Here is a 26,778-nt window from a genome sequence, read left to right as displayed (position 1 = left end):
ATCCAGCAACTTATGAAAAAGATTAACACCATAACCAAATAGGATTTTTCCTAGAAATGCAAGGTTGGTTTAATATCAGACAGTCAATTAATATAATGCATCATATAAATAATAAATGATTAAAACCATATGATTATCTTAAAATAGATAAAACATTGCAAAATATTTAATACCCATTCAATAAAGTAGGAATAGAATGAAAATTCCTTAATTTGATAAAAATGCATCTATGAAAAACCTGCAGTTAACATACATAGTGGTGAAAGACTGAATGCTTTCCTCCTGATGTAAAGAACAATATCAATGATGCCTGCTCTTGCCACTTCTATTCAACATTGCGCTGGAGTATCTTTAAAATGCAATAAGAAAAGATAATTTAAGGTAGCCTGATTAGAAAAGAGGAAGTAAAACTGTCATTATTCATAGATGACATGATGCAGTTTGTAGAAAACCTTGAGAAACCCACAAAAAGCCCCTACTCAAACTAATAAGTGCAACAAAGTTGCAGGATACAAGATCAATATATAAAAATCAATTGTATTTTGTATATTAACAATGAACAACCCAAAAATTAATAAAACAATTCTATTCACAACATCATTAAAAAGAATCAACTACGGCTGGGCGCGGTGGCTCACGCTTGTAATCCCAGCACTTTGGGAGGCTGAGGCGGGCGGATCACGAGGTCAGGAGATCGAGACCACGGTGAAACCCTGTCTCTATTAAAAATACAAAAAAATTAGCCAGGCGTGGTGGTGGGCGCCTGTAGTCCCAGCTACTCAGAGAGTCTGAGGCAGGAGAATGGCATGAACCCGGGAGGCGGAGGTTGCAGTGAGCCGAGATCGCGCCACTGCACTCCAGCCTGGGTGACAGAGTAAGACTCTGTCTAAAAAAAAAAAAAAGAAAGAATCAACTACTTAAAAATACATTTAACAAAAAAAGCTAAAGTCCTATAAAGTACCAAACATTGCTGAGAGGCATTAGTGGAGAGATATACCAAGTTCGTTGACTGGAAGACTTAATATTTGTTAAAATGGAAATTTTCCCAAAACTGATTCATAGATTCAGCACAATTCCTATGAAAATACCAGTAGCCTTTGTATTAGTCTGTTCTCACACTGCTATGAAGAAATATTCCTACCTGAGACTGGCTAATTTATAAAGACAAGAGGTTTAATTGACTCACAGTTCCACATGACTGGGGAGGTCTCAGGAAACTTACAATCATGGCAGAAGGCACCTTTTCACAGGGCAGCAGAAGAGAGAATGAGTGCCAGCAGGGGAAATGCCAGATGCTTATAAAACCATCAGATCTCATGAGAACTCACTCACTATCACGAGAAGAATATGGGGGAAACCGCCCCTGTGATTCACTTATCTCCCACCAGGTCCCTCCCAATAGGGTTTATGGGGATTACAATTCAAGATGAGATTTGGGTGGGGACACAGCCAAACCATATCAGGCTCATTTACAGAAATGGACAAGCTGATCCTTAAAGAAAAAGTACAGCTTTAAATACAAATATTGGAAACCTCAGCAAGCTTTGTTTTTGGTAGGGTGCTAACACTTCTGTGGAAATGCAAAGGACTCAAAATAGCCAAACCATCTTGAAAAAATAAGAACTATGGTGGAGGACTTATACTTCCTGCCTTAAAACTTACTATAAGACTACAGTTAGCAAGATAGTACAGTATTAGCAAAAAGATAGTCATATAGATCAATGGAACTGAATTCCAGGATTCTAGGAATAAATTCTTACGTTTAAAGTTGTTGATTTTCTGTAAAGGTATCAATGTAATTCAGTAGGGACAGTGGTGGTAAGGAAATTGGACGGCTACACGCAAAAAGATTAATCCTAAATGTTAAGAGCCAAAATTATGAAACTTTGATAAGAAACATAGGAGAAATTGTTAGTGGATTGGGTTGGGCAAAAATTTTTTACATACAACACCAAAAGCAAGATCTATAAATTTTAAAATTTGATACATTAGGCTTCATCAAAATTGGAAACTTTTGAGTATCAAAAGACACCCTCGAGAAAGTGAACAGACAACCCATAGAGAAATAGGAGAAAATATTTGCAAATCATACATCTGATAAGGAATTCTATACGAAATATATAAAGAAGTTTTACGCCTCAATAATAAGATAACCTGAGAAAAAAGAAAAAATGGGTGGAAGATTTGAATAGACAGCTCATCAAAGAAGACAAATGAAACATGAAAAGATGTTAACATCGTTAGTCATTAGAAGAAATACAAATTAAAACCACCATGATATTCCCATTAGAATAGCAAAATAAAATTGACAGATGGTGACAAGAGGCAGTAAGAATGTGGAGAAACAGGAACCCTCATACATTACTGGTGGGAACGTAAAATGGTACAGCCACTTGGAAAACAGTTTGCCAGTTTCTTATGAGGTTCAACATAAGCTTACCGTAGAATCTAGCAATTTCATTCCTGGGTACTAGGTGTCTGCCATGAGAAATGAACCCATATGTTCCTACAAAAACCTATACATGAATGTTTATAGCTCCATTATTCATAATGGCCCCAAATTAGAAACAATCCAAATGTCCATCAGCAAATGAATGGATAGTCAAATGTGATATATTAACACACATGAATATAAATGTGATATATTAATATATAAGCAATCATGCTATATATTAAATGTGATATATTGCAAAATGTTCTGCAATAAAAAGGAATGAATGACTGAGACATGCTACAGCATGGATGAAACGCAAAAATATGCTAAGTTAGAGGTTGGCAAATGTTTTTTTAAAGGGTCAGGTAGTAAATATTTCAGATTTGTGGACAAGATGGTCTCTGTTGCAACTTCCCAACTCTGCCTTTGTAGTGCCAAAGCAGCAACAGACAGTATATGAATGCATAGCTGTAGCTGTGTTCCGGTAAAACCTTATTTACAAAAACAGGCAGCAGGTAGTTTGCTGACTCCTGTGCTCAATGAAAGAATCTGGATGCAAAAGACCATGTACTCTACGATTCCTTTACTGGATGTTACATTAAATATCCAGAAACAGTAAATCTATAAAGACAGAAAACCGATTAGTGATTGCCTGGCTTGTGGGTGGAAACAGGGATTGACTACAAATTGGCACTAGGGATATTTTGTGGGTGATCGAAACGTTCTATAATTGGATTGTGGTTATGATTGCAAAACTATAAATTTACTAAATATCAGTGAACTCTGTGCTTATAAAGGGTGAATTACATGGCATGTAAATTACACCTCAATAAACCTGTTAAAAAGAACATATAATTTCATTTATTCTTGTTTCTGTTGTTTTACTGGCTTAGCCATTTTCTGCTTATATTATTATTCTCATTTTATCTTCAGTGAAAGACCTGTTTTATTAGTGACTAGTGTCCAAGCTAACGGCAGTGCCTAGAGAGTTTTGTAAGAACCTTGGAACTTTGAATTCTCTTCAGAGCAAAAGTTGATATGTGTTAGGTGAACTCTTTTTGAACCCTCTCCCAGGGATCTTATTATAAGGAAAATCCTAGTTAGAACTACGAAGCAGGCCAGGTGCAGTGGTTCACATCTGTAATCCCAGCACTTTGCGAGGCCAAGGTGGGAAGATTGCCTGAGGCCAGGAGTTCAACACCAGCCTGGTCAACATAGCAGGACTTCGTCTCTACAAAATAAAAAATAGGCTGGGTGCAGTGGCTCACACCTGTAATCCCAGCACTCTGGGAGGCCAAGGCGGGCGGACCACCTGAGGTCAGGAGTTCAAGACCAGCCTGGCCAACATGGTGAAACCCCGTCTCTACTAAAAATAGAAAAAATTAGCTGGGCATGGTGGCGCACGCCTGTAATCCCACCTACTTCAGAGAGTGAGACAGGAGAATTGCTTGAACCCTGGAGATGGAGGTTGCAGTGAGCCAGGATGGCACCACTGCACTCCAGCCTGGGAGACAGGGCGAGACTGTCTCAAAAAAAATAATAATAGCCGAGGCAGACAGATCACGAGGTCAGGAGGTCAAGACCATCCTGGCTAATACAATGAAACCCCATCTCTACTAAAAATACAAAAAATTAGCCAGGCGTGGTGGCAGGCGCCTGTAATCCTAGCTACTCAGGAGGCTGAGGCAGGGGAATCGCTTGAACCTGGGAGGCGGAGGTTGCAGTGAGCCAAGATCATGCCACTGCACCACTGCACTCCAGCCTGGGTGACAGAGCAAGACTCTGTCTCAAAAAAAAAAAAAAAATAATAATAATAATAATAAATCAACCAGGTATGGTGGCGTGTGCCTGTAGTCCCAACTGCTTGGGAGGCTGAGACGGGAGGATGGCTTGAGGCCAGGTGGTTGAGGCTTCAGTGAGCTATGATCACATCCCTGCACTCCAGCCTGGGTGACAGAACAAGACCCTGTCCCTAAAAAAACAAACAACAGCAACAACAAACTCTGAAGCAAGCTTTGTAACATCCTCAATGCTGCAGTATCTGGAATCAAATATCAGGGACTGTGGTTTTGGAGGTAGGTAAGAAAGAGCTTTTAACTGTGAGCATTTTCTTCCTGGCTTCCATAAAAGTTCTAATAATATCCAACCTATACTAGAGTAGGTAGATTAACTTATCTGATGCTGAAGGAATTGTCCATACTTTCTGAGGATTATGTTGTCCTAAGAAGAACACTTATGTGTGAGGTTGTCACTGTGATCACTGGATTCAAACCACAGGGTCTGAGCCTCAGATGGGTCAAGGACTCAATTTGAATTCCTGCCTAGGGTCATTGCATAGTTGGCCACTGCACCTTAGCAAGACAGTAAGTTAGTAAAGCATAAAACTCTAGGCATTTTTGACACATAGGCAAGATCTCGTAGAGCTGCAAATTATCTTGCTGGTGACAGAGTTGGTCATACTGAGAGAGAAGGCCTCCTGACGGCTGGTGCAATTGTCTGCTGATTTGGTTTCATTTCACTCATTGGAGAGCATTTCTGAGGGATGACCTTGAAAGAAAATAGCCTTTTTCATCATCTGGGCTGATGATGGAGAATAAGCTGTAATGAATGACCTCACTGTATGATTGAGATGCTGTTAAATCCTTGCTTTCCGTTCTTGGAATCTTCAGGAGCAAGAGGCAATGATGTATCCCTCAGGAGAACATGCTATCTACCAGTCATAGAGTTTGTATAGTTTGCTAATATTACTAGACATTCTACAGCTGCAGAGGATCTCTTAGACAATATATAAATATTGTTTGTCCCTAGTGTAGCCTCTTTCCAGCTTGTATACAGAGATTCCCATATATGAACTTTAGTGTGCAAATGATTTGATGCCTTGTTAAAATCCTCATAATGAAGATATTATTAATATAAACATTGTTGGCCCCAAGGAACTCATTGCCAGCCTTTGTCCTGTATGCATTATCATCTTCTATTTAAATTCTTTTATTTTGCCAGTCAGACCGTTTTTTTTTTTTTCTGAAGCTACAAAAGAATGATCCCTTGTAGTAATTGGTTCTCATTTAAAGGGGAGGTTAGATTCTGCCAGGCAAGCATAGACTGAGGCAGGCTTAAAACGCATAGCCTAACTGTTTTTTAAATATGGGCTCAGTTAATAGGGGTTCAGCACACACAAAAGATGGGCTCAAAAGTGCCTGATTTACTGAGGATGGTACTCAGAGTTGAGAAAGAAGCCTCTGCACAAATTCTCCTTTGCTCTGCTGGAATTTCTTTTTCTTTTCTTTGTTGGGGGTGGTGGGGGACATGGGGGGCAGTGGTGAGAAGTTGATTGTGAGAAGTATGAGTATTTAAGTAGAAATTATGCAGATCAGTTAGAAGGCAGACTTCAGCCCTCCGGGGCTGGTACCTCTAAATGTGGAATGTGCTGGGGGGTTTTTTTGTTTTGTTTTTGTTTTTGTTTTTGAGATGGAGTCTCACTCTTTTGTCCAGGCTAGAGTGCAATGGTACGATCTTGGCTCATTGCAACCTCCGCCTCCCAGGTTCAAATGATTCTCCTGCCTCAGCATCATGAGTAGCTGGGACTACAGGCACATGCCACCACGCCTGGTTAATTTTTGTATATTTTAGTAAAGACGGGTTTCACCATTTTGGTCAGGCTGGTCTGGAACTCCTCACCTCGTGATCCACCTGCCTCGGCCTCCCAAAGTACTGGGATTACAGGCGTGAGCCAGCACACCTGGATGGAATGTGCTGTTTTAATTGAGTGCCAAGACTTGCCAGGGCACTGACTCCCTTGTTTGCCTCTGACATCCGACAGGAAAAAAGCAGCTCCTGGTTTCTAAGTGCAAACATTGAGCATTGCAGGCTGATTCCTGAGCACTGGGTGTTTGTCACGTGCTATCTATTATCCATTAAAGTTTGGTTTGGGGGAACAAATGAGCTAATTTCCGTGGGAAGAGATTTGTTACAGGAAATTGGGTATATGAGAAAGAAGGGCTGGAGGAGTAGGCTCCAGGCTGGGCATCTAGGAATCACTTCTGGAACACCGTGTGCAATTGGCCCATCAAGGGGGCTGCTGTCTCTGTGGTGGGGGGCACTGGGAAAGCAGGACATCTCTGCTAGAACTGCTGGCCTCAAGAAGACATCAAATTAGCTGCAGTCAGTGATCAGGAAGCTGCTGCTGCCCCTATGGGAGGCTGCCTCTGCGGAGGCTGCCTCTGTGACTCCACACCTGGAAGCTGCCACCCTATTGCAGGAGAGTCCTAGCCTCTACAACCACCTGCCAGCTGAGACAGCTGCAGCAGCAGGAAAATAGCCTCCACCTCACTTCCGTCTTCTGGGCCTTGATACTCCATTTGCACTTGGAACCTGAGTTGCAGGAGAGCCTAGGAAGTGCGATTTCTAGCTTTTGAGCCCTCAAGCCCCAAAGTACAGAGAGGAACGCTTCTGTGTCTTAGCGCTTTACCTGTCTTCAGTTATGCTTATGAAAGAACGTCCATTTTTAACCATCTTAATTCAAATATATATATTTGAATTAAGATATAAATATATTGGGGAAATGTGCATAAGTGAAATAGCCAAATAGGTACATAAGGTGCTCTCACAAATTTAAATGCAACTCTGCAGACCCCCCAAACTCACTACTTTACAATATCTTCAGGCAAAGCAGTTTTTGTGCAACATGTGGTCTCGCTACAAAAGAAACGTGCAATTAGAGGGTTCTTGTGAGATCCAAGTTTATGTGCGTATGGGTGTACATCAAGTTCTGTGCTTAAAATAAGTGGTCCTTTATTTTTCTGACCTGGGAGAAGTACAGATGTGATATATGTCCCAGCATGAGATGCTGTATAATCAGAGACCTAGACTGGCCACTACGCTGGGAGGCATTTACTCATTCAAGAACCCTTAGAAGGTGGAGAAATTAGAAACCACGACTGATGTGGTCACATCATCATTGATGTGAATGGAACCTGGTGGTATTGTGCAGTGCAAAAATTCTCTTACTTCATGAGGTTAGTGTGGGTGTTTAATGTGTTAATATGTGTAAATTGCTTAGAACAGTTCCCGGCATATAATAAACACTACGTAAATATTAGCATTGTATTGTTACTATTTTCCATAAAATGGGGATAACTCTGACTTGCAGACTTGTGAAGCTTAAATGAGCTTAGTCCCTGGCATAAGTAAACACTGAGTGATGTTAGCTATAAAATAATTATAATAACAATAATGTTTGAACTCTAAAAATGATGCTTTCAATGTAGTATATTTCCTAGGCCATTTAACCCAGAGGTCTTCTACCTCTGAAGAGTAAGACAGAGCTGGCATAAATTTGAGAGAACAGCACAAAGGCCATCTTCATTTCTTCAAGACTGGGCATTTTCTCAGCAACCTGCACATTCACTCCATGGGTTTAGTATACTTTACAGCCTTTCCATAGGACCTCAAGTCCAAGAGGTTAGTTTACTTTTGGAAAGTTGTTTTTCTAACCAAAATGACACATTCATTGTGGTTATTAAGGTCTCTGGACTCAAAATTGGGCCACGTTTGATGAAAAAAAAACCCTCATGAAGTTTAAGAATGAATATGGTTCATTAATTCATATTTATATTAACCAAATATTTTGACTTGATTTGGCAGAAAATTTTTTTTACAAGTATCTGGTAGACTTGAATCATTTCTAGACTGTTAAATCATTTCTTGGGAAGTTGCATAGAAAATACTTTCAGAATTTGTGGTTTTCAAAAAGGACTTTGTCTAATGAATAGCGATGGCAACACAGATTTAGGGGTGGAATTCTTGGGGAGCTTCTATTGCCTTCTGGCAGTTGCATACCAATTAGTAAGTATTGGCCTGATCAGCAAAGTATGGATTCTAGAGGGAGGAATGATGAAATTCCTCTATAGGAGTTAGAGTCCTATGTAGATGAGGGGAAGGCATCTAGGCGGGGCAGAAGAGGAACTTGGAGGCTCTCAAATATGTTTTAAGAGTTTTCAGTAATCTGTGTTGAAAGTTTTCAACATTGAGCATTGAGCGGCCATTTTCCACTAAAACGATAGAAATCGACTTGTTAACACTTTGCAGAGACATGAAAGACAGGCGGAGCCAATCCGCAGCCTGCCAGTGTGGAGGGTTCCCCAAGGGTGGGACCCAGCGTGACCTTGCCCTTGAACGGTGGGCGTTTTCCAGGGGCTTAAGGTTTCACAACTGTGTACAGGCCTCTCTTCTGAGTCCTCAGTTGCTGAACTGAAAGTACTTTACAATACCTCAAGTCTTGTGGTTACGGACCCTGGGGAGGAGGAGATGGGAAGAGAAGTGTGGTAAATTCCAAAGCAGGGAGGTTTAGGAACCTCCTGACTCAGGAAATACCAAGGTCTTCCCATAAATGGAAGCAGTCTGTGTTGGTCTATTTATCCACAAATGATAAAGTGAATAAAAAATCTCCGATTTAAAAAAATAGGAAGAATCGAACAGTTGGACCGAGTCCCTACCATGTGTAAGGCCCTTTTCCATGCAGGGAGGTATAAATGTAACCCAATGTTCCAGGCCTCCAGTACTGGACCCCAAAGCGAGGCCTGATTCTTTTCAATTCTTGAATTCTAATAACTTAATAGCTGCTTCTCTCACCTTGTAATCAGTATGGATCATCACAGGAAAATCCATCTTTCAAAGAATTCTTTGGGAATATTTCCAAGAATTTCCAGCACTGTTTTCACCTGACATTATCCACCTGACCTTGCCTGGTGATGCTGCTCTAGGCCATGTGTCCTGTCCTAACTATATCAACAGCCCCACCTGCTGGTCCTGTGTGCCTCTGCTGCTCGTGCCAAAGCTTTGACTCATCTCCAGAGGTGTTTCTGTGATGCCCACTCTCTTCATGGCCACTTCTGGGGCCAGTGTAGATCTCTGCCAACTAGCCTGGAGCTAACTCGTCCAGACCATATTACTTACACCTTCTGTAAGCCCTGGGACTTATTCCAGCACACCAGGCCAGACTCCTGGTGACTTGATTCTCTGGAGGCCCCATCATCCTTTCCTACTGTCTGACCTGGTTCTGTGCCATATAGGTCCACCTGATATATATCAGCATCATTGAACCTCAAAGAGACAAGATGGGATTGTAGTCTATTTCCATTCAGGGGCCTTATGTAAACTCATAGATGCAGTCAGGTGTATAGAATTGGTGTTGCCTGACTTTACTAAGAAACACCCAGGACCAAAGCACCAGCGGATTACTGGGGCAAAAAGTAAAGTGATACTTTACTTCTTTTTTTCTTTTCTTCTTTTTTTGTATTTTTTGAGATGGAGTCTTGCTCTGTCACCCAGGCTGGAATGCAGTGGCGCCATCTCAGCTCACTGCAACCTCTGCCTCCCAGGTTCAAGCAATTCTCCTGCCTCAGCCTCCCAAGTAGCTGGAATTTACAGGCGCGTGCCACGACACCTGGCTAATTTTTGTATTTTTAGTAGAGACAGGGTTTCACCATGTTGGTCAGGCTGGTCTCGAACTCCAGACCTCAGGAGATCCACCCACATCAGCCTCCCAAACTGCTGGGATTACAGGTGTGAGCCACAGCACCTGGCCGTGAACTTTACTTCTCCTGACAAAAGCCCTTGTCTGCTTACAGATACTCCAAGGATACCTAAGATAAGCAAGAAAGACACAGCCTCTATTGTCACATGTGAGGGAGTGGCGGTGTTGAGGAAAGGCCTCTGTACACAGATGGGAGGGATTTATGGATACTGAAGGGGAAGGATGGGGGAGGGACGAAGGGCTGGTAATTGAGGTCAGCGAAAGGATGGTATCAGATGCATGGTGGGCAACCTGAGCTTCATCCAAGGAGAGACTAAGGAAGGGACCTTAGAGGCATCCAGATAAGCTCCTTTTGTGACCAAAAAGGACACTGAGAACCCGAGATGAGAGGATTTTTCTAAGGCCGTTCATTGAGCTAAGCCAATTTAAAAATTCCCAGTCCCTTCTGAGATGTTCTTCCCAGCTCATCTTTAGCTTTCCCCAGGGGTAAAGGAAAAGAATGAGGACGAAACTGCAGAGAGCTTTTGAAAGAAGGGAAATTAGGGTGTCTCCTGATCCCCCCCATGAAATGACTTCAGTCTTTAAGTCATAGGTGGCAGGGTCTTCCCCGAGTGAAGAGACGGGATGATCCTGGCAGTATGGAGTTAAAGCATCACCACACTGAGCTGTTAGCACCATTGTGAGTTATGTTACATTGCCCTCCATGGATAGAGTGACGGATACAAGGCTGTCAGCGTAAAGGACCTGGCCTGTCCAAGTCTGGTCTTCCCAGCAGAAATTCCTACTTAACACAGTTAGAAGAACTCACTGTAATACATACACACAGCAACCAATTTATCCAAGGCCTGTTTTGTATCAGTCCTGAGGACTGGAGGCCAACCAAGACGTAGCTATTGTTTCTGCCCCATAGCAGCCTCGGATGAGGGGGCAGGGCAGAAAAGCATCACCAGTAGGGACACAAACAAGAGAAACTGCAAAACCGAGAGATTGTTAAAATTTGCAATCATCAATCAGTCAGTTGTTAAACTAATCCACTTGAATAGAATTCTACAGCGAGTTGGTTAGAATCCGTCTGAAATTCTTAACTGCAGGGGTTTCACTGCACACATCAGTGCGCACTCAGTGATAGTGGTGTTCTCCTCGCTGGGCTTTCTGTAAGTTCCAACGCAGGGCACAGAATTGAAAATGGAAGCCCCCATGAGCAGCTGCAGGCAGGGATGCCATCACTCTGACCCCTCGGCCTCTCCTCTCTGTGGCTGCCTCCAGGGCACATGAGGAAAAGCAGATGCCTCCCCTGGCAAGTTCTGATGGAAAGATCAAAGGTGGGGAGTAGGAGCAACGAAGAGCATGACTGAACAATGACGGGGTCAGGCCGACTTGGCACTCAGACACAGCAGAGCCATTGTCTGGAGAGACTCTTAGGGTGGTGCTGCTGGGACTCACAGGAAGACTTCAGATCTTAAATGGATATTCTGCACTGCCAGACAATCCTAGTAAAGTCATGTTCCTACACTGCCTTTTACCCTTTACCGCCTTCCCCTCTTCTCAGATCTCCACATCCCTTTGCAGGCTTGGCTGACGATCTTGTCTCATATTTCACAGCAAAAGCAGATACAAATGGTCAAGGATGACCTCTTCCCTCCACTGATTTCGCCAGCACACTACACTTGGTCTCAGCCTCTGCCCTCTCCCCGAGGCTGTGGAGTAATCATCCCCCCACACTGCTCTTGGGTCAGCCCCTCCGCTTTGCCCCATCCCATCCCTTTTCACCTCCTTAAGAACTGTTCTCCTGCAGTTACCCTTTTCTCTATTGACATCAATTTCCCCCTTTATCAATCATTACTACAGCATGCCAGCGTCTTTTTTTTTTTTTAAGACAGAGTCTGGCTCTGTCGCCCAAGTTAGAGTGCAGTGGCGTAACCTTGGCTCACCACAACCTCCGCCTCCTGAATTCAAGCAATTCTTCTGTCTCAACCTCCCAAGTAGCTGGGGCTACAGGCGCACACCGCCACGCTCAGCTAATTTTTGTACTTTTAGTAGAGTTGGGGTTTCACCATATTGGTCAGGCTGGTCTCGAACTCCTGACCTCAGGTGATCCACCCACCTCAGCCTCCCAAAGTGCTCAGATTACAAGTGTGAGCCACTGCCCCCAGCACCGGTGTCTTAATATCACCCATTTTACCAGCTATGGCTCCCTTCCTCTGCTTCTTTTCAAAGCACAATGTGTTGAAAATATTGGCCATACTTAATGTCTCCACTTCATCACCTTCTTTTTCCCCTCAATTTGGACTTTTACTCCGTCACTCTTGGAATGACTGACCCAGATCACTGACAACCGATAGCTTGCCAGAGTCAAATCCAATCCCCTTGTCTTACTCAACCTCTCAGTGGCATTTGACACAGCGATCACTTCTTCCTTGTTGAAATATTTCCTGTCCTCTTGGGTTCCATGAGACTAATGTGCCTGGGTTTCCAGGACTTGCTCTCCTCCTTCTTTTGGTCTGCTTTGCTGGCTCTTTGACCAATGTCTCCTGGTTGTGGGGCCACGGGCTTTGTCTGGTACACTCTGTACCTAAGTGAGCCCATCCAGACTTCTGATTTTTAAGTACTGTTTAAATGCTGATACTCTCAATTTGCATTTCCAGTGTAATCATTAGATGTCTAGAGGCATCTCACACTTAACTATGTCTAAAATCAAACTCTTGATTTTCTCCCTCAAACCTGCCCTTGCCCCATCTCAGGAAGTGGTATCATCATCTACCCAGCTGAACAGGCCCTGAACAGTGGAGCCATTCCTGATTCCTCTTTCCCTCAGACCTTAAATTCGTTTTTTTAGGGCTTCCATAACAAAGTACCTCAATCTGGGTGGCTAAAAAAACAACGATTTATTTTCTCACTGTTCTGGAGGCCAGAAGTCCAAAACCAAGGTGTCATCAGGGCCATACTTTCTGGAGGCTCTGGGGGAGAATCCTGCCTTGCCTCCTCCTAGCTTCTGGTGTTTGCTGGCAATCCTTGGGGTTCCCCAGCTGGTGGCATCATGACTCCCAATATCTGCCTCTTTCATCATATGGTCTTCTTCCCTCTAGGTGTGTCTGTGTCCAAATTTCCCTCTTATAATGATTAGGACGCACCATAATCCACTTTGACATCTTAACTTGGTCACATCTGCAAAGACCCTGTTTCCAAATAAAGTAACCTTCACAGGTTCTGCATGGATGTGGATTTGGGGAGAATACTATTCAATTCAGTACAGACCTTCAGATCTGATTGATCAGCACATCTTAGCCCCTCCATCACCAATGATTCTTACCATCTACAGCCACAGCCTTTGCCCAAACCTGCACCACCTGCATCACCTGCATCACTTGCATCACCTGCACCACCTGCATCACCTGCATCACTTGCATCACCTGCACCACCTGTATCACCCATACCACCTGCATCACCTGCACCACCTGTATCACCCATACCACCTGCATCACCTGCATCACCTGCACCACCTGCATCACTTGCATCACCTGCACTCCCTGCACCACTGTTATCATCCACACCACCTGCATCACCTGCACCACATGTATCACCCATACCACCAGCATCACCTGCACCACCTGCATCACCTGCACCACCTGCATCACTTGCAGCACCTGCACTCCCTGCACCACTGTTATCACCTGCACCACCTGTGTCACCTGCACCACCTACAGTATCTGCATCACCTGCATCACTACCTCACTCTTGGCCTCTCCTCGTTCCACTTTGCCCCCCTCCAGTGCACACTGCACATGGCAGCCAGAGTAACCTTTCTAAAATGTAAATCAGACAATATGATTCCCTTGGGCAAAACCCGCTGATGGCTTCCCAATACCAGAGAATAAAATTCAGCTATTTAAACTGGCTTAAAAGAAGCTTGGTGATTTTGTCTACCCTCTGACTTTACCTCCCTTTTCCTGTCCCCATGATTCCTGGGCTGCAGCCATACTGGGCTGCTTCCCATCCCTCCATCAAGCAGAGCTGTCCCAGCCTTTTCAATCACTGCTCCTTCTGCTTGAAACACTCTTCCTCCAAATCTCCACATGACTCTGTCTTTCTCTTCATTCATGTCCCAACTCCTGTGTTTCTCCTTAGAAAGGCCTTCCCCAGCCCGAGCTGGCTAATGTGCCCTTTCTCTCACATGGGCCTAGTCACCCTTTTTCTGTTCAATATTGGAATTTACCTTATTTATTTGCTTATAGATAATAATACCACTTGTATGATTTATTATTTATTATGTCTGCCTCCTCCCAGTAGAACATAGGTTCCTATGAGCAGCCAACTATTTTCCTTGTCCACAAAAGAAAACTCCTACCCATTGATTGCCACAAAAATGCTCAGTAAACATTTTGTCTGACCAAGCTGGGCTAGCTTTGTGCTTCCTGGTTTCCGCCCTTCCTCCCACCCTTCCTACCATTCATGTTGTAATGGTAAAGCCTACTGTGTTTAGACATTAAAACCTTTTTGTATAAATTATTATATATTAAAAATTGAGGAGAAGAAAATGGCCCATTTTCTTCCTCCCTTATTAACCATCTCTAAAATTATCTAATTTGGCTTCTTTGGAACATCTCCACTAATTCGGTGGCCATCCCCCTCTCCTTGCATACGCAGGCGCATGCTCATTCACAACTGAACACACTTTAAATGCACCCTCCCTGATAAGAAGCTACCACTCACTCCTGATCCCATTCCCATGGAAAAGCATTTCTAGGTGTGTATGTAGGATTTTGTAGAAAGAAATACAGAGGGTTTTAAAAATCATTATTATTTTGGTTTGTGGGGAAAGTTTGCTTAATGCCAAGGGGGTGAATATTGTTTCACATCAGGCTGGAGTGCGACATCTTATCCACAGGAGGTAACTAATGCCCCATCAAGGAATTCAAACTAAAGCACACAAAATCTCCCTCCCTTCACTTTTTAGATAGTTGGTCACAAAGTTGAGCAGACAAGAAAATTATCAGAAAATTCAAAGTGTGTTCCTTTTGTGTTTGTGTATGTGTGTGTGTATGTGTTCTGCATATTAACCATTTCTAGAGCATTTGCTGTATTTTCAAAGGCCTTTCTGAGTAATATGGATTTTGCTGTCAAGAAACTCTGACCTGGAGTATTATATTTCTTGAATTTTTAGAGCACTCTATTTTAATTTTCCAACTGGTTCATGTTATTGTCTCCCACAAACATGTTGTCACTTTTCTGCTTCTAACCCATCCCTTTCCTTCTTGCCCCAGACAATTTCTGGAAGTCTTTAAACTGGCTCACCCTGTGGCTTCACCTCACACTAACCCCTGTCTCCATTCTCCTTTGGCAGAAGTCACCTTCCGCCTTTTTCCTGGCAGTATATTCTTGTTGCATTTCTATACGAGCATAAAAGCTGATGACAGCAGCGATGGGAGGGCTGATAATTACATAGAATCAACAGGAACAACTTGCTGCTCCTCATGAGTTGGCGCGCAGGTGGTATGTGTCAGTGGGAGGAGCCTGCATTTTAGAGGCATTTATCTGGTCATAAATCCTGGCTTTTTTACCATCTGTGACCTTAGGTGGATGTTGGACTTCTCTGAGGCTCAGTTTCCTCATCTATAAAAACAAGGAATATGTTTTTATGGAATTATGGGAATTAAAATAAATAATACACAAAGGTTCTCAATAAGTTTCATTTTAAATTCAATATATAATCATTCCTTTAAGAATCTAAACAACACATGTTGTTTAAAAAAATCTATGAGAACAATTTAATTGACAGTTTTAATTACTGATTTCCTTGAAAGATGAAAGCAAAGATATTGATTTTACCATTCTTCATGTATTTTTCATCACAAATAATGATAGATCTGCTGAGCTGCTTTCCCTCGTCTACAAGGATGTGCGTGTGTGTGTGTGTGTGTGTGTGTGTGTGTGTTTATTGTTACAGTTAACTGCACTTAGAGAAAATCTCAGGTTAACCTGAGTAAGGAGATGAACTTAAAAACTGAAGGATAAGAACACACTTATAGAAAGGTAAAAACAGACAAGCAAATCCACTCTGAGGCATATTTGTTCATTGCCTCATTAGCATCTTGCCAATGACACCCTTAAGAAACTTCCCCTTCACATTCTGGCCATGTGCTTTGTGTGGGAACTTACCACCCCTTATCCCTACCATTGTCAAATGATGAGTTTATAGAAGGCCTATGATGCAGTTTATGTCAGCAAAATGCAAGGATTTGTTTGGGGGCCCTCGGATAGAAACTTCCTCTATCTTCAGTGGAAGTTTCCAGAAAGAATGCCCTCTCATCCTCTGGATGATGTGTGGTGAGATTATAAAACTAGCAAAGCCTTACCCATCTTTTCTGCTTGGCAGTGAGACAGAAATGACATCATATGCTTCTGAATCAAATGAGATCTGAATCTAGAACTATCACTGTCTCCAGATATGTGAAATGGCAATTTCCTTTCTACTCCAAGCCAGTTTGAGTTGGATTTTCTGTACCTTGAAAACAAAAGATTGCCAACTGTACTCCATTAAGATAGAAGCAGTTAGGCCGGGCAGCAGTGGCTCATGCCTGTAATCCTAGCACTTTGGGAGGCCAAGGCAGGTGGATCACCTGAGGTTAGGAGTTCGCAACCAGCCTGGCCAACATGGTGAAACCCCATCTCTACTAAAAATACAAAAAATTAGGCAGGTGTGATGGTGGGTGCCTGTAATCCCAGCTACTTGAGAGGCTGAGACAGGAGAATGGCTTGAACCCGGGAGGCAGAGGTTGCAGTGAGCCAAGATCGTGCCATTGCACTCTAGCCTAGGTGACAGAGCAAGATTCTGTCTTAAAAAAATAAATAAACAAATAAAGATGGAAGTAGTTTAGAAGCAGTTGAATATACCAGCAGATTACTACACCAAATGTCCTGCCCTATCCAGACTAAAGTTGAGCTTCCATAATCCTAACTGTTATCCTAACTCATCTCTCCAGAAACAGTATGTCAATTCATAGACTCAGTGAACACTGTTACCATGATGTATGTATGGAAAATCTGCTTGTCTGCACTGACCAGCTATTTTCAGTTTACTAGATGTGTAACCTTAAACAAGTTACTTAACCTCATCATGTCTAGGAAAATGTTCTAGATTGGTTCAATGGGCAATAGGGAGACATGAGAAGTACTTGAGTTGGAGGAGTAACAAACTAAAGGGGTATTTGGGAAGATTATTCTGGAAGAGATAGGCACCTTACTCATTTCCAAGGTTTTGAGTTTTGTAAATTTGGCGTCTTACTTGTTTGAAGGCCATCTCCTCCTGCTTTATAGAGAAAACTTCACGAGAGCAGGGAGCATCTCCCTTTGTTCACTCAGCACCTACACAGTATCTGGAACATAGTAGGTGCTTTATAGACACTGATCGAATAATTGAATTGTGGATAGAAGGAAAGTATAAGAACAGAGAGAATGAAGAAAGGAAGAATATCTCGGAGACAATAACTGAAACCCATATGTGGAGCACACAGCATGGCAGCAGAAGAATGGAAAAGAAGGGATAAATCTAACAGGTGCTACCAAAAGTTCACAGAATTTATTGACTGAATGAGAAAAACCAAGGAGAGACAAAGAAGAGTAAGGTGTCCCACCTGAGAGGTTGAAACCATGGCTATCCCATGAAGTCAATGGGAAAGTTAGATTGGGGAGCAGTTGGAAGAAAAGACACATACACTTGGTTTTTAGATATGTTTCTTAGGAGAGGAGAATGTGTCATTAATATGGACATGTCTAATAGGAAGTTTGAAATGAGGAGTTTGGGGTACTGTTGGAACTGGAGGTGTCAGGTTGGAAGGCATAGAAAAACCACAAGATAGGGCATGTCCCCAAGAGGGTGAGAACTGAATGGGGACAACCCTAGAAAAGAGGAACCAAGGAATCAGGCAGAGGTGGAGAGGCTGGAGGGTCAGGGAGAGAATGAAGAGAGTGTTTGGCGACAGAGCAAAGCAGGCACAGTGACAAGAGGAGAAGCATCTTCTGCTTTTTCCTCAGCATGTTTCATAGCAAAGCACAAACTTGATTACCCAGGATTTCAGGGAAATTAATGCAGATTCTTTAAACATAGTGCTAGTAATCAGATTGTCTATATCAGTCACTTTCAAACTTTTTTATTGCAATCCACACTAAGAAAAGCTCTGGTCCACATAATTGTCACATAAGAAATGTGATAAGTTTGGGAAAAGAGCACATTTTGAGGAAATCTAAGTTCCCATTAGACAAGTAAAGGTTTTGCCTTAAAATCCATGACAATATGAAACATATCTGTCTATTTAATAGTGGTGTCATGCTCTCACACTTCAAAATTTAGAAGAGAGAGAGAATTAAAAGGAAAGCATTTTCTTTCTCCAAATAGCCAAATAGCGTCTTCTCTTGTACCTTTAAGTGTTGGTTTACTAACTTGCAAGAGAAACTTAAGGCCTACACTTTGGATCCTGGCACAGGGGTGTAATTAAGAGCACTCTAGTTTTAGAAATGGACAGACCTGGGCTCAAATCCTGGTTCTCACACTTCTTAGTTCTGTGACCTTGGCCAAGTTTCTTAGCCTCTTTGGTTTCCTGTTTCTTTGCTTGCAAATTGGGATAACAATGTTTAACCTATGCAGTTGCTCTTATGTTGAAGAAGCCGCATTACTTATGGTACTATATTTAGCACTTGGTGGGCATGTGATGAATGGCAATTGTTATTATTGCCTTGGTTGTGAGGGTTAAGTTATAGACCACTTGTAAAGCTCCTAGCAAAGCACCTGGCACAAAGAAGCAATAAATCTTAATGATCTTTCCATAATAGCAACCAAAGAGTAGAAATCCAGTTGTAATCCAAGTGCACAGTAGTATACAAACCAGTTACATGATTTTATCTTGCCTACAGTTCTTTAGAAAAATATCTACTGGGGCTGGGCGCAGTGGCTCATGCCTGTAATCTCAGCACTTTGGGAGGCTGAGGTGGGCAGATCACCTGAGGTTGGGAGTTCGAGACCAGCCTGACCAACATGGAGAAACCCCGTCTCTACTAAAAATGCAAAAAAATTAGCTGGGCATGGTGGCGCCTGCCTGTAATCCCAGCTACTCAGGAGGCTGAGGCAGGAGAATCACTTGAAACTGGGAGGTGGAGGTTGCAGTGAGCCGAGATTGTGCCATTGCACTCCAGCTTGGGCAACTAGAGCGAAACTCCGTCTCAAAAAAAAAAAAAAAAAAAAAGGAAAAAGAAAAATATCTACTGGGCAAAGCAGAGCACATTGATAACATTGATGCTGTTGGACAGATTACGTCCCATTTGTATGAAATGAAAAATGATGCATCACTGAAATGGCGTTCTTAATTCCTAATTTGTCCCAAATGCCCTTTGGGACAATTTAGAAATGCCCCAAACCAGATGTCATCTCTCCAAGAGACATGCCTGTAGCAGTTTGATCATTTTTTGTAAAAGGGGGTGCTGTATACTCATTAGCTGTGATTGTTTTAACTGTGCTGTCATGTGTGAAGCTGATCGTGCATTCTTGCTATGACATAGACATCGAGGTCCATGCCAACATGCTTCCAATCAGACATGCCCATCTCACCACTTTTCACAGTCTTTAAAGCTATGTGAACAATTTTCTACAACTTGCCAGAGTGTCTGCTGCAAACCACCACCTAAATGGGGAGCTCCTTGGACAATATATTTTAATTTAAATAGGGACTACACTGCTAATTGGTGGCAGTAACCATGTGGAAGCCGTTCTCTCCTAAAATCATAGATCCACCCCCAAGAAGTCCTTGTACCATTTTCTGGAAAAGAAAATAGCAAATATTTGGGGGGCTTTAGACATCTTTCACATGCGCAGCATAACCCAATTCTCCATAATCCAGGAGAATCTATTGTATTAATATCTCACATGTGGAATACATACTGTATGTTTAAATTAGAGCTATCTAATAATTCTCATATCTGAAATTCTTGGTGGTGATGATGGAGGGGTGGGGTGGGGAGCATCAGGTTCCTGATCCCTGTGCCTACTGATCATTGCACATGTGGACGGTTTGTGCGTTTTATAATTTTGGATTGTGAGCTCTTCTTCAAGGGCTTTCTCCATGGTGATCCAGTGCAGGCTGAGGTGTGTGTTCCTCGGCAGAGGTTTTGCATGTGCTTTTGTTGGGGTCCTCAGGGTCATCATTGGCCTAGGCCACTTTTTATTTTAACTTCTCATTAGATGGGTATACCATACAATAGTGATTCAACCTGAGCCTCTGGCCTGAAGGAAGTGGGCTATGATTATCTCTTCTCGAGGAGAATGTTTCCACCTTCTCCCACAACCCCACTGAGGCAGAGGCAGACAAGTTTCTTAGTAGTCTCCTTTTGCAGGTAGGATAAATTTTTTCCCTGTTACCTTCTTTTATGGAGGGGTGTTCCTTTGAGAGTTCCAGGTTTATGTGGGAGTCTCAGTTCCCATCTCCCCATTCCCACTTCATGAAGGTCCTGGTGCTTCTCCTCCTGAACCATGTGGATGTTACGATCCCAGCACCATGCTACTGATAGCCTTCCCTCCCCTCAGGACAGCCAGCATCAGTTCAGAGACTTGGTTCTGCTTTTCAGATCCCTCTGTGTGTTTGACCATGGAAAATTCCTTACTTTCTTGAGAACTCAGCTATGCATTTAGAAGGATATTTGTTATATTTTACTCAGAATTTCTGTTTTTAATAACAAAAGATTTTTTTTCCAAGATACTTACTCTGCCAAGAACACATCATCACCATCCTCTGACAGAATTAAAATGTCCACTGGTGGGTGGAAGATGCCTGTCTACATTCGAAGAGGAGTAAGGAGAAGGGGCCTCTGGCCTTTAGAAACTTAGAGATTTTTTTTTCTCTTAACTCACTCGTAAGCTCCGAGAATTATTCTTTCAGTCATTCACTCAGTTATCCTTACAGTCATATATCATGCAATAAAACTTAGTAAGTTCATACTATCTAGGCTTTCATTTTTCTGCAAATGTATATTGTATACAGCTTCTGCTATGTGCCAGACAGGTGCTTGTGCCCAGCAAGATCATACTAGATCCCTGTCTTCATGGATGACACAAATATTATTATTTCAAATGTGCTAAGTACCATAAAGTAGATGTGTGTGGTGCCGTGAGATATGTAATGGGGGCTTTGTCCAATTCAGGCTGGAAAGCGCTCATTTGGAGAAGTGAAATTGGAAACAAGAGTGGCTTTCACTAAGTGAAAAGAGGAGTGATAATTGTTTCAGATATGTAGCAGTATGTGCAAAGGCCCTGGGGTAAGGATGAATGACTAAAAAGAAGTGTGGTGAAATGGAAGAAGAAGAGAAAAATATGGTTTCAGAAAAGACTGAGAGGAGCTAGGGCTAAACCACCAAAGACCTTGTAGTTTGTGTTCAGGAGTTTTGTATTTATCGTAAGAGCCATCTAAAGAGCTTTAAACACTGGAACAACACATCCTAATTTTCTTTCTAAAATCCTAAAGATCTTTCTGACTTCAGAGAGGAAAACAAATTTGAGGAGGCAAGAGTGAGAGCAGAGACCAGCTGGGAGGCTGTTAGAGGAGACCAGAGGCTATTACAGTAGACAGAGTTGCTGGTAGCTCAGCCCCAGTTTTGGTTTTGTAGATGGGAAGACATGGGACAGATTTGAGATTTATATAGCAGATAAAATTATTAGGAAACAGCATAAAGATAGGACAGGAATAATTCCAAAGTTTCAGGTTTACATAACTGGAGGGAGGGTGGTATTTCTTTACTGAGCTAGGGAACACTAGAAGAAGACAAAGTTTGGTGTAAAGGCCATTGGTTATTTATTTATTTATTTTTTGGACATATCAAGTTTGAAGTGTGTTTGAAATATATAACAGGAAAATAGAAAGAGACAGTTGGATATTGCGTATATGGATCTGGTACTCAGAGAAGAGATCTGGAGATATAAATATATGACTAATTTGCTTGTAGGTAATCATTTAAGTGGTAGGCCTAGACGAGATTTCCTAGGGAGCGATTATAGCCTGTCCCCTGGATATAGGGACATGAAGGTTATTGGTAGGACCTTAAATGGGAGCTGTTTTGTCGCTGAGATGGGATAAGAAGCTTAGAGTAGGATGTAGAGAGAACAGGAAGTGAGGAAGTTGAATCAGTGAGTATAGACAACTCTTTTTTTTTTTTTTTTTGAGACGGAGTCTCGCTCTGTTGCCCAGGCTGGAATGCAGTGGCGCCGTCTTGGCTCACTGCAAGCTCCGCCTCCTGGGTTCACACCATTCTCCTGCCTCAGCCTCCCGAAAGGCTGGGACTACAGGCGCCCGCCACCACGCCTGGCTAATTTTTTGTATTTTTAATAGAGACGGCGTTTCACCATGTTAGCCGGGATGGTCTGGATCTCCTGACCTCCTGATCCACCGCCTTGGCCTCTCAAAGTGCTGGGATTACAGGCATGAGCCACCGTGCCCAGCCTAGACAACTCTTTCAAGAGGTTTGCCACTGAAGTTATATAAGGCTTTAATTGATGTTTAAAGGAAATGTGATTTCATTGTGATTGGAAGGCAGAATCTTTTAAAACAGTGTGTCAGTGGAAAAATATTAAAATGGTTTCTTGATAATGAAAAGGTAGCCAAGATAGAGACATTAGCCAGCACAGAGAAGACTCAAAGACAGTGAATCAAGATTGATTTGTAATTGTAGCTAACATTTATTACAGTCTCACTGCTGTGCAAGTGCCATTTTAAATGTTTAGCATGTATTAAAAGTCTTAATCCCACAACAACTCTATGAGGTAGGTACACTTATTATCTCATGAGGAATGTGGGAAACCGGTCACCAGAGAGGCGACCTAACTTGCCAGGGTGGGAGAACAGTGATTTAAGAGCAGGCACTCTGGTTGTGGAATCCATGGGGTTTTTGTAAATTTCCTTTTTAATTGACAAATAATGATTGTAGATATTATATTCTTATGGGGTACAATGTGATGCTTTGATATAGGTTTATGTCGTGGAATGATCAAACCGAACTAACAGATCTATCACCTGGCATATTTACTATTTGTGTGTGTGTGGTGAAAACATTTAAAATCTACTCTTGGAGTATTTTTTAAATACACATTCTTAGCCGTGATGCTGTACTGCTTCTCAGTACAGGGATGCACAGTAAAGTGTTTGAATCATCCATGAGCCAAGATATGGCCTAATTCATCTGCAGATATTGAAAATGCTATCGGTTGTGCAGTTACTATGAGGCAAAAGTATAAATTAATGCTGACTCAAATATTTGGTTAAGATTCCTTCTTGGCTTTGTATTATAGAGCAAGACAGGCATAAATGGAGGTGTCAGGAGAGCAGCTTTAGCTTTAATCAGTGGTCTTCAATAAATATGTGTGCATTATTTATTTAATTGCACCTGTAACCGCACGAGGGCCTTGCTGCTGAGAGTGTAATAGGTGAGCGGAATTCACAATAGTCTGAAGCCACGCGCACCTCTCTGCCAAGAAGTGTCATCTGTGAGTTTCGTTAACCAATGTCCTAAAATATATGACCTTTTCCAGGTCCCTAGGGAGTGGCTTTAACTGCAACACGTGTGTGTTTCTTTTTCTCCTAAGGCTTTAACAACACCGAGAGAACATGTGATAAAGAGTTTATTATACGGAGAACGGCTACCAATCGAGTTCTGAACGTCCTCCGTCACTGGGTCTCAAAGCACGCACAGGTAAGTCAGTGCCCTCATTAATTACTTGCAAGGATTTTTTTAAAAATCATCTTTTTAAGTTGTGACACATGTAAAACACCTCCCGATTCTTTGGAGTTCAGTGTGAAACCTTGACACTGGAACTTAGGAAGGGAAGAAATAGGCTAGGCGTACAGATCAAAGCAGACACAAGTGTCTTGCCAACATCCACTGTTTCAGATCTGCAAATGACATGACACAGTGAAACGGGGCTCCTCTGTCCCTGCAGCTTCTGAGGAAACAGCACTCACCCATGGGCACCTGAGCCACAGCAAGGCCTCTGTACTGTGCCACCTACCCTGGGAGCACTTTTCACAAGGTCTTCTCTGTAAGTGGAGCTATGCTTGAGAGGCTGCCAACTGCAGTGGTATCCCCGCCCCCCACCCAGCTAGACACAAACCTCACGGTCCCCCCTGGAGGTAAATAACACTCTGGGATCTGGTCAGGGAGTGCTTTCTGGGCCTGATTCTGGAGATATTTTGTCTCATGCCCGTTGATGTTTTGGGTCCCAATGCTGTTTTTAAATTGTGTTACACTGACAGGACACCCACTTGTTATCTGTTTATGTGTTTTCAGTGCACGTTTGTAGAATTTATTCCTCTTTCACAAAACAAGTCAGGTGCCACTTTGCCCCCCTGATGTGATGCATGCATAATGCTTTTCTTACCCACTGCCACATACCAGGCAGGCCCTCCTGGACACCCACCTGCCTGGCACCCTGCAAGGAGCATTTGAGAGAGAGAATGGGCCCTGCCTGGCTCAGAGCAGAACATGTGCAGCATATATTAAAAGAAATATAATCAAATTGTCAGTCTGCTAATGAGAATCGTGTGTTATAAATGGCACTCCCATGGGGAGGTATTCCCAGGTCTTTATTATTAGGTTGGTGCCAAAGTAATTGCAGTTTCTGCCACTATATTCACAGAGCCCATCACGTGTCTGCTGCGTGGTCCTCGGTAGTGACAGTCTGTTCAATAGGGTCACCATGAGGGCAGGCTCCTGAAACCCCTGTGGTAAGGGAATTTACTAATTAGGAAAAATGGCATTTAAGCCTCACCACAAGTAAGCCCATAAAAGTTCTTAAATATTAATTAAAGTAATAAAGATAGCATACTAAATAATGTAAACATTCCATCTTACACATCTTAAATAAATAGAAAAAATTTAATCCTCTATGATTCAAATTCCAAGAACCATCCTTAGCGCATGAGAAATGTCTAGTCTCTTTTCCCTGTAGTCTCAGTGAGCTGCTGGTAAATCCATTTTGCCTCACTGCAGATAAAACACTATAATGAGTTTTAACATTTACAGTTTTTCCACTGTCTGATGGTCCATCTTATTCCTCTCTGATTTTTTCTCAAGAATCTTGACAGTTAATTCCTGGGGCCCACAGTGGCTTCTAAGATGCAAAGTAGCTTTGCATCTTAGATAAGGCTGAGCTGGTTCTCTCCCCTGGCCTCAGCTCCCCTCCTCCCTTCCAAATCTTCTCCCCAGAGCCCTCCAGCCTTGGTTCCCCTATTCACCTTACTTCCCTTTTCTCAATCCCCAGTGCCCTCTTTTTCTAATTATCTCAAACGGGAATCCCTCCCAATTCACATATAATTTTTACAGTAGCTACAAAAGCACCACAAAGCAAATGACAGGATGCTGAGAGTTTTTTATTTTTGGTAAAAAAAAATTCATAGATGGGGAGAGATTAGTGTAGGGAAGCCCTTTACAATAAAGAGTTTTACGGTAAGGTTTGCCACCTGATTTGGCAGCTGAATTGTTTAGACGGTTCAGATGCTTTGCGACCTGAGTGACTGCAGCTGTGCTTATACATGAGCAAGCTTGTCCATCTCCAATTCCAGTTAGAGGGATCCCAGCTCCTCAGACTCTCCCTCCAGCAGGGGCATAGGTGAGTGATGTAAATAGCTCAGGGATCCAGTCTTCTCTTCTGACCTCACCATTGGGTAAAATACAGACCCTGGCTATTTCGTTCACTGATGTGCCCAAGGAATTTCTTCCCATAAGGTCTTTCCTTACTCCCCTGCATGCATGAGTGGGCCTCAGGGCTCTATGGCTGGTTATCAATGCCCTGGTGCAACCTTGTCACGTGAATCTCCTGTCACCTTCCTCATCCTCTCTGTATGAGTACACGACCGTGTGCAAGACATTTCTGTGAAATTTCCACTTAATGGGAATTGCTTTAGGGCATTTTTTTTCTTTTTTGCTGGCTTGAGTGTCCAGATTCCCTTTCTTCCTTTTACTGACTCACTTATGGCTGCCTGGTAATCATTTGGCCTCCACAATGGGTGGTTTGAGCAAGTCAAGGCAGGCTCTTGGTGATGGATTGGTAAATGGTTCAAATAGACAGAGCTGCTCTCAGCTCACAGTCTTCGGGCCTCATTGTGTGCATACTGCCTCCTCTCACCAACTGTGGGCCTAGCCTGGGCCATTTCATTCAGAAGATGTGAAGGTGGCCCTGGCTTCACAGAGCCTAAGCAAGCTGACTGTTATGGTGCTTTCAGAGTAACAGCCCATCTTGGTATCTTTATCCAAGTTTATCTGCAGGTCTTTACTCTCCCAAGGCAGCATATAGCTATAGATGGGACTGCTGGTCTGAAAACGTGTGCTATAATCCAGCTGTCAACCAACCCTCACCCTTATTGTCTTTGGTTTTCACATCATAAAGCGAAGGGCTTGGATACGATGATTTTTAATTATCTGATTCACTTTGTACTAGTTGAGTCCATTTAAGGAAGAATATAGCATTATTGTGGCAACCTGATTATTTTGAATCAGTAGCTTTTAAAAAATGAGTAGGAAGTTGTACTCATCTCAAAACTACAGCCAAGCATGGTAACAGTTACATTTTTTCTCACATGGTGAACTACCCAGGGAGGCCACTTCGATTTCTAGAAACAGAAAAGCTGTAGATCCACATCAGTCAAGATGTAGATTTACCCACAGATCTAGAGAATCAAGGCTGCCACAGAGTATTCGACATCATCTAATTATTTCTCACTTCTCATCAAAGGCAACTAACATTGGCAGATACTACCCTGAGCTTTATTCAGGAGAATTAAAA

General features: G+C 42.6%; 1 protein-coding gene across 5 annotated transcripts in view; it reads left to right on the top strand.

Moving 5' to 3' along the window:
• The window catches only part of RASGRF2 (Ras protein specific guanine nucleotide releasing factor 2), a 278,649-nt gene that overhangs the window by 205,160 nt on the left and 46,711 nt on the right, over positions 1-26,778 (top strand). For all 5 annotated transcript variants that reach the window (XM_517672.9, XM_009448923.5, XM_016953054.4 and 2 more), the window contains one exon: positions 23,584-23,690. In XM_517672.9, coding sequence (XP_517672.2) covers positions 23,584-23,690 — 107 coding nt within the window. The remainder of the gene's footprint in view (positions 1-23,583; positions 23,691-26,778) is intronic.

The sequence above is a fragment of the Pan troglodytes genome, chromosome 4 (genome assembly GCF_028858775.2).
Source record: "Pan troglodytes isolate AG18354 chromosome 4, NHGRI_mPanTro3-v2.0_pri, whole genome shotgun sequence".
Taxonomy (NCBI): domain Eukaryota; kingdom Metazoa; phylum Chordata; class Mammalia; order Primates; family Hominidae; genus Pan; species Pan troglodytes.
The sequence above is the reverse complement of the archived record's forward strand: the minus strand, read 5'-3'. Positions and strand labels throughout refer to the sequence as shown.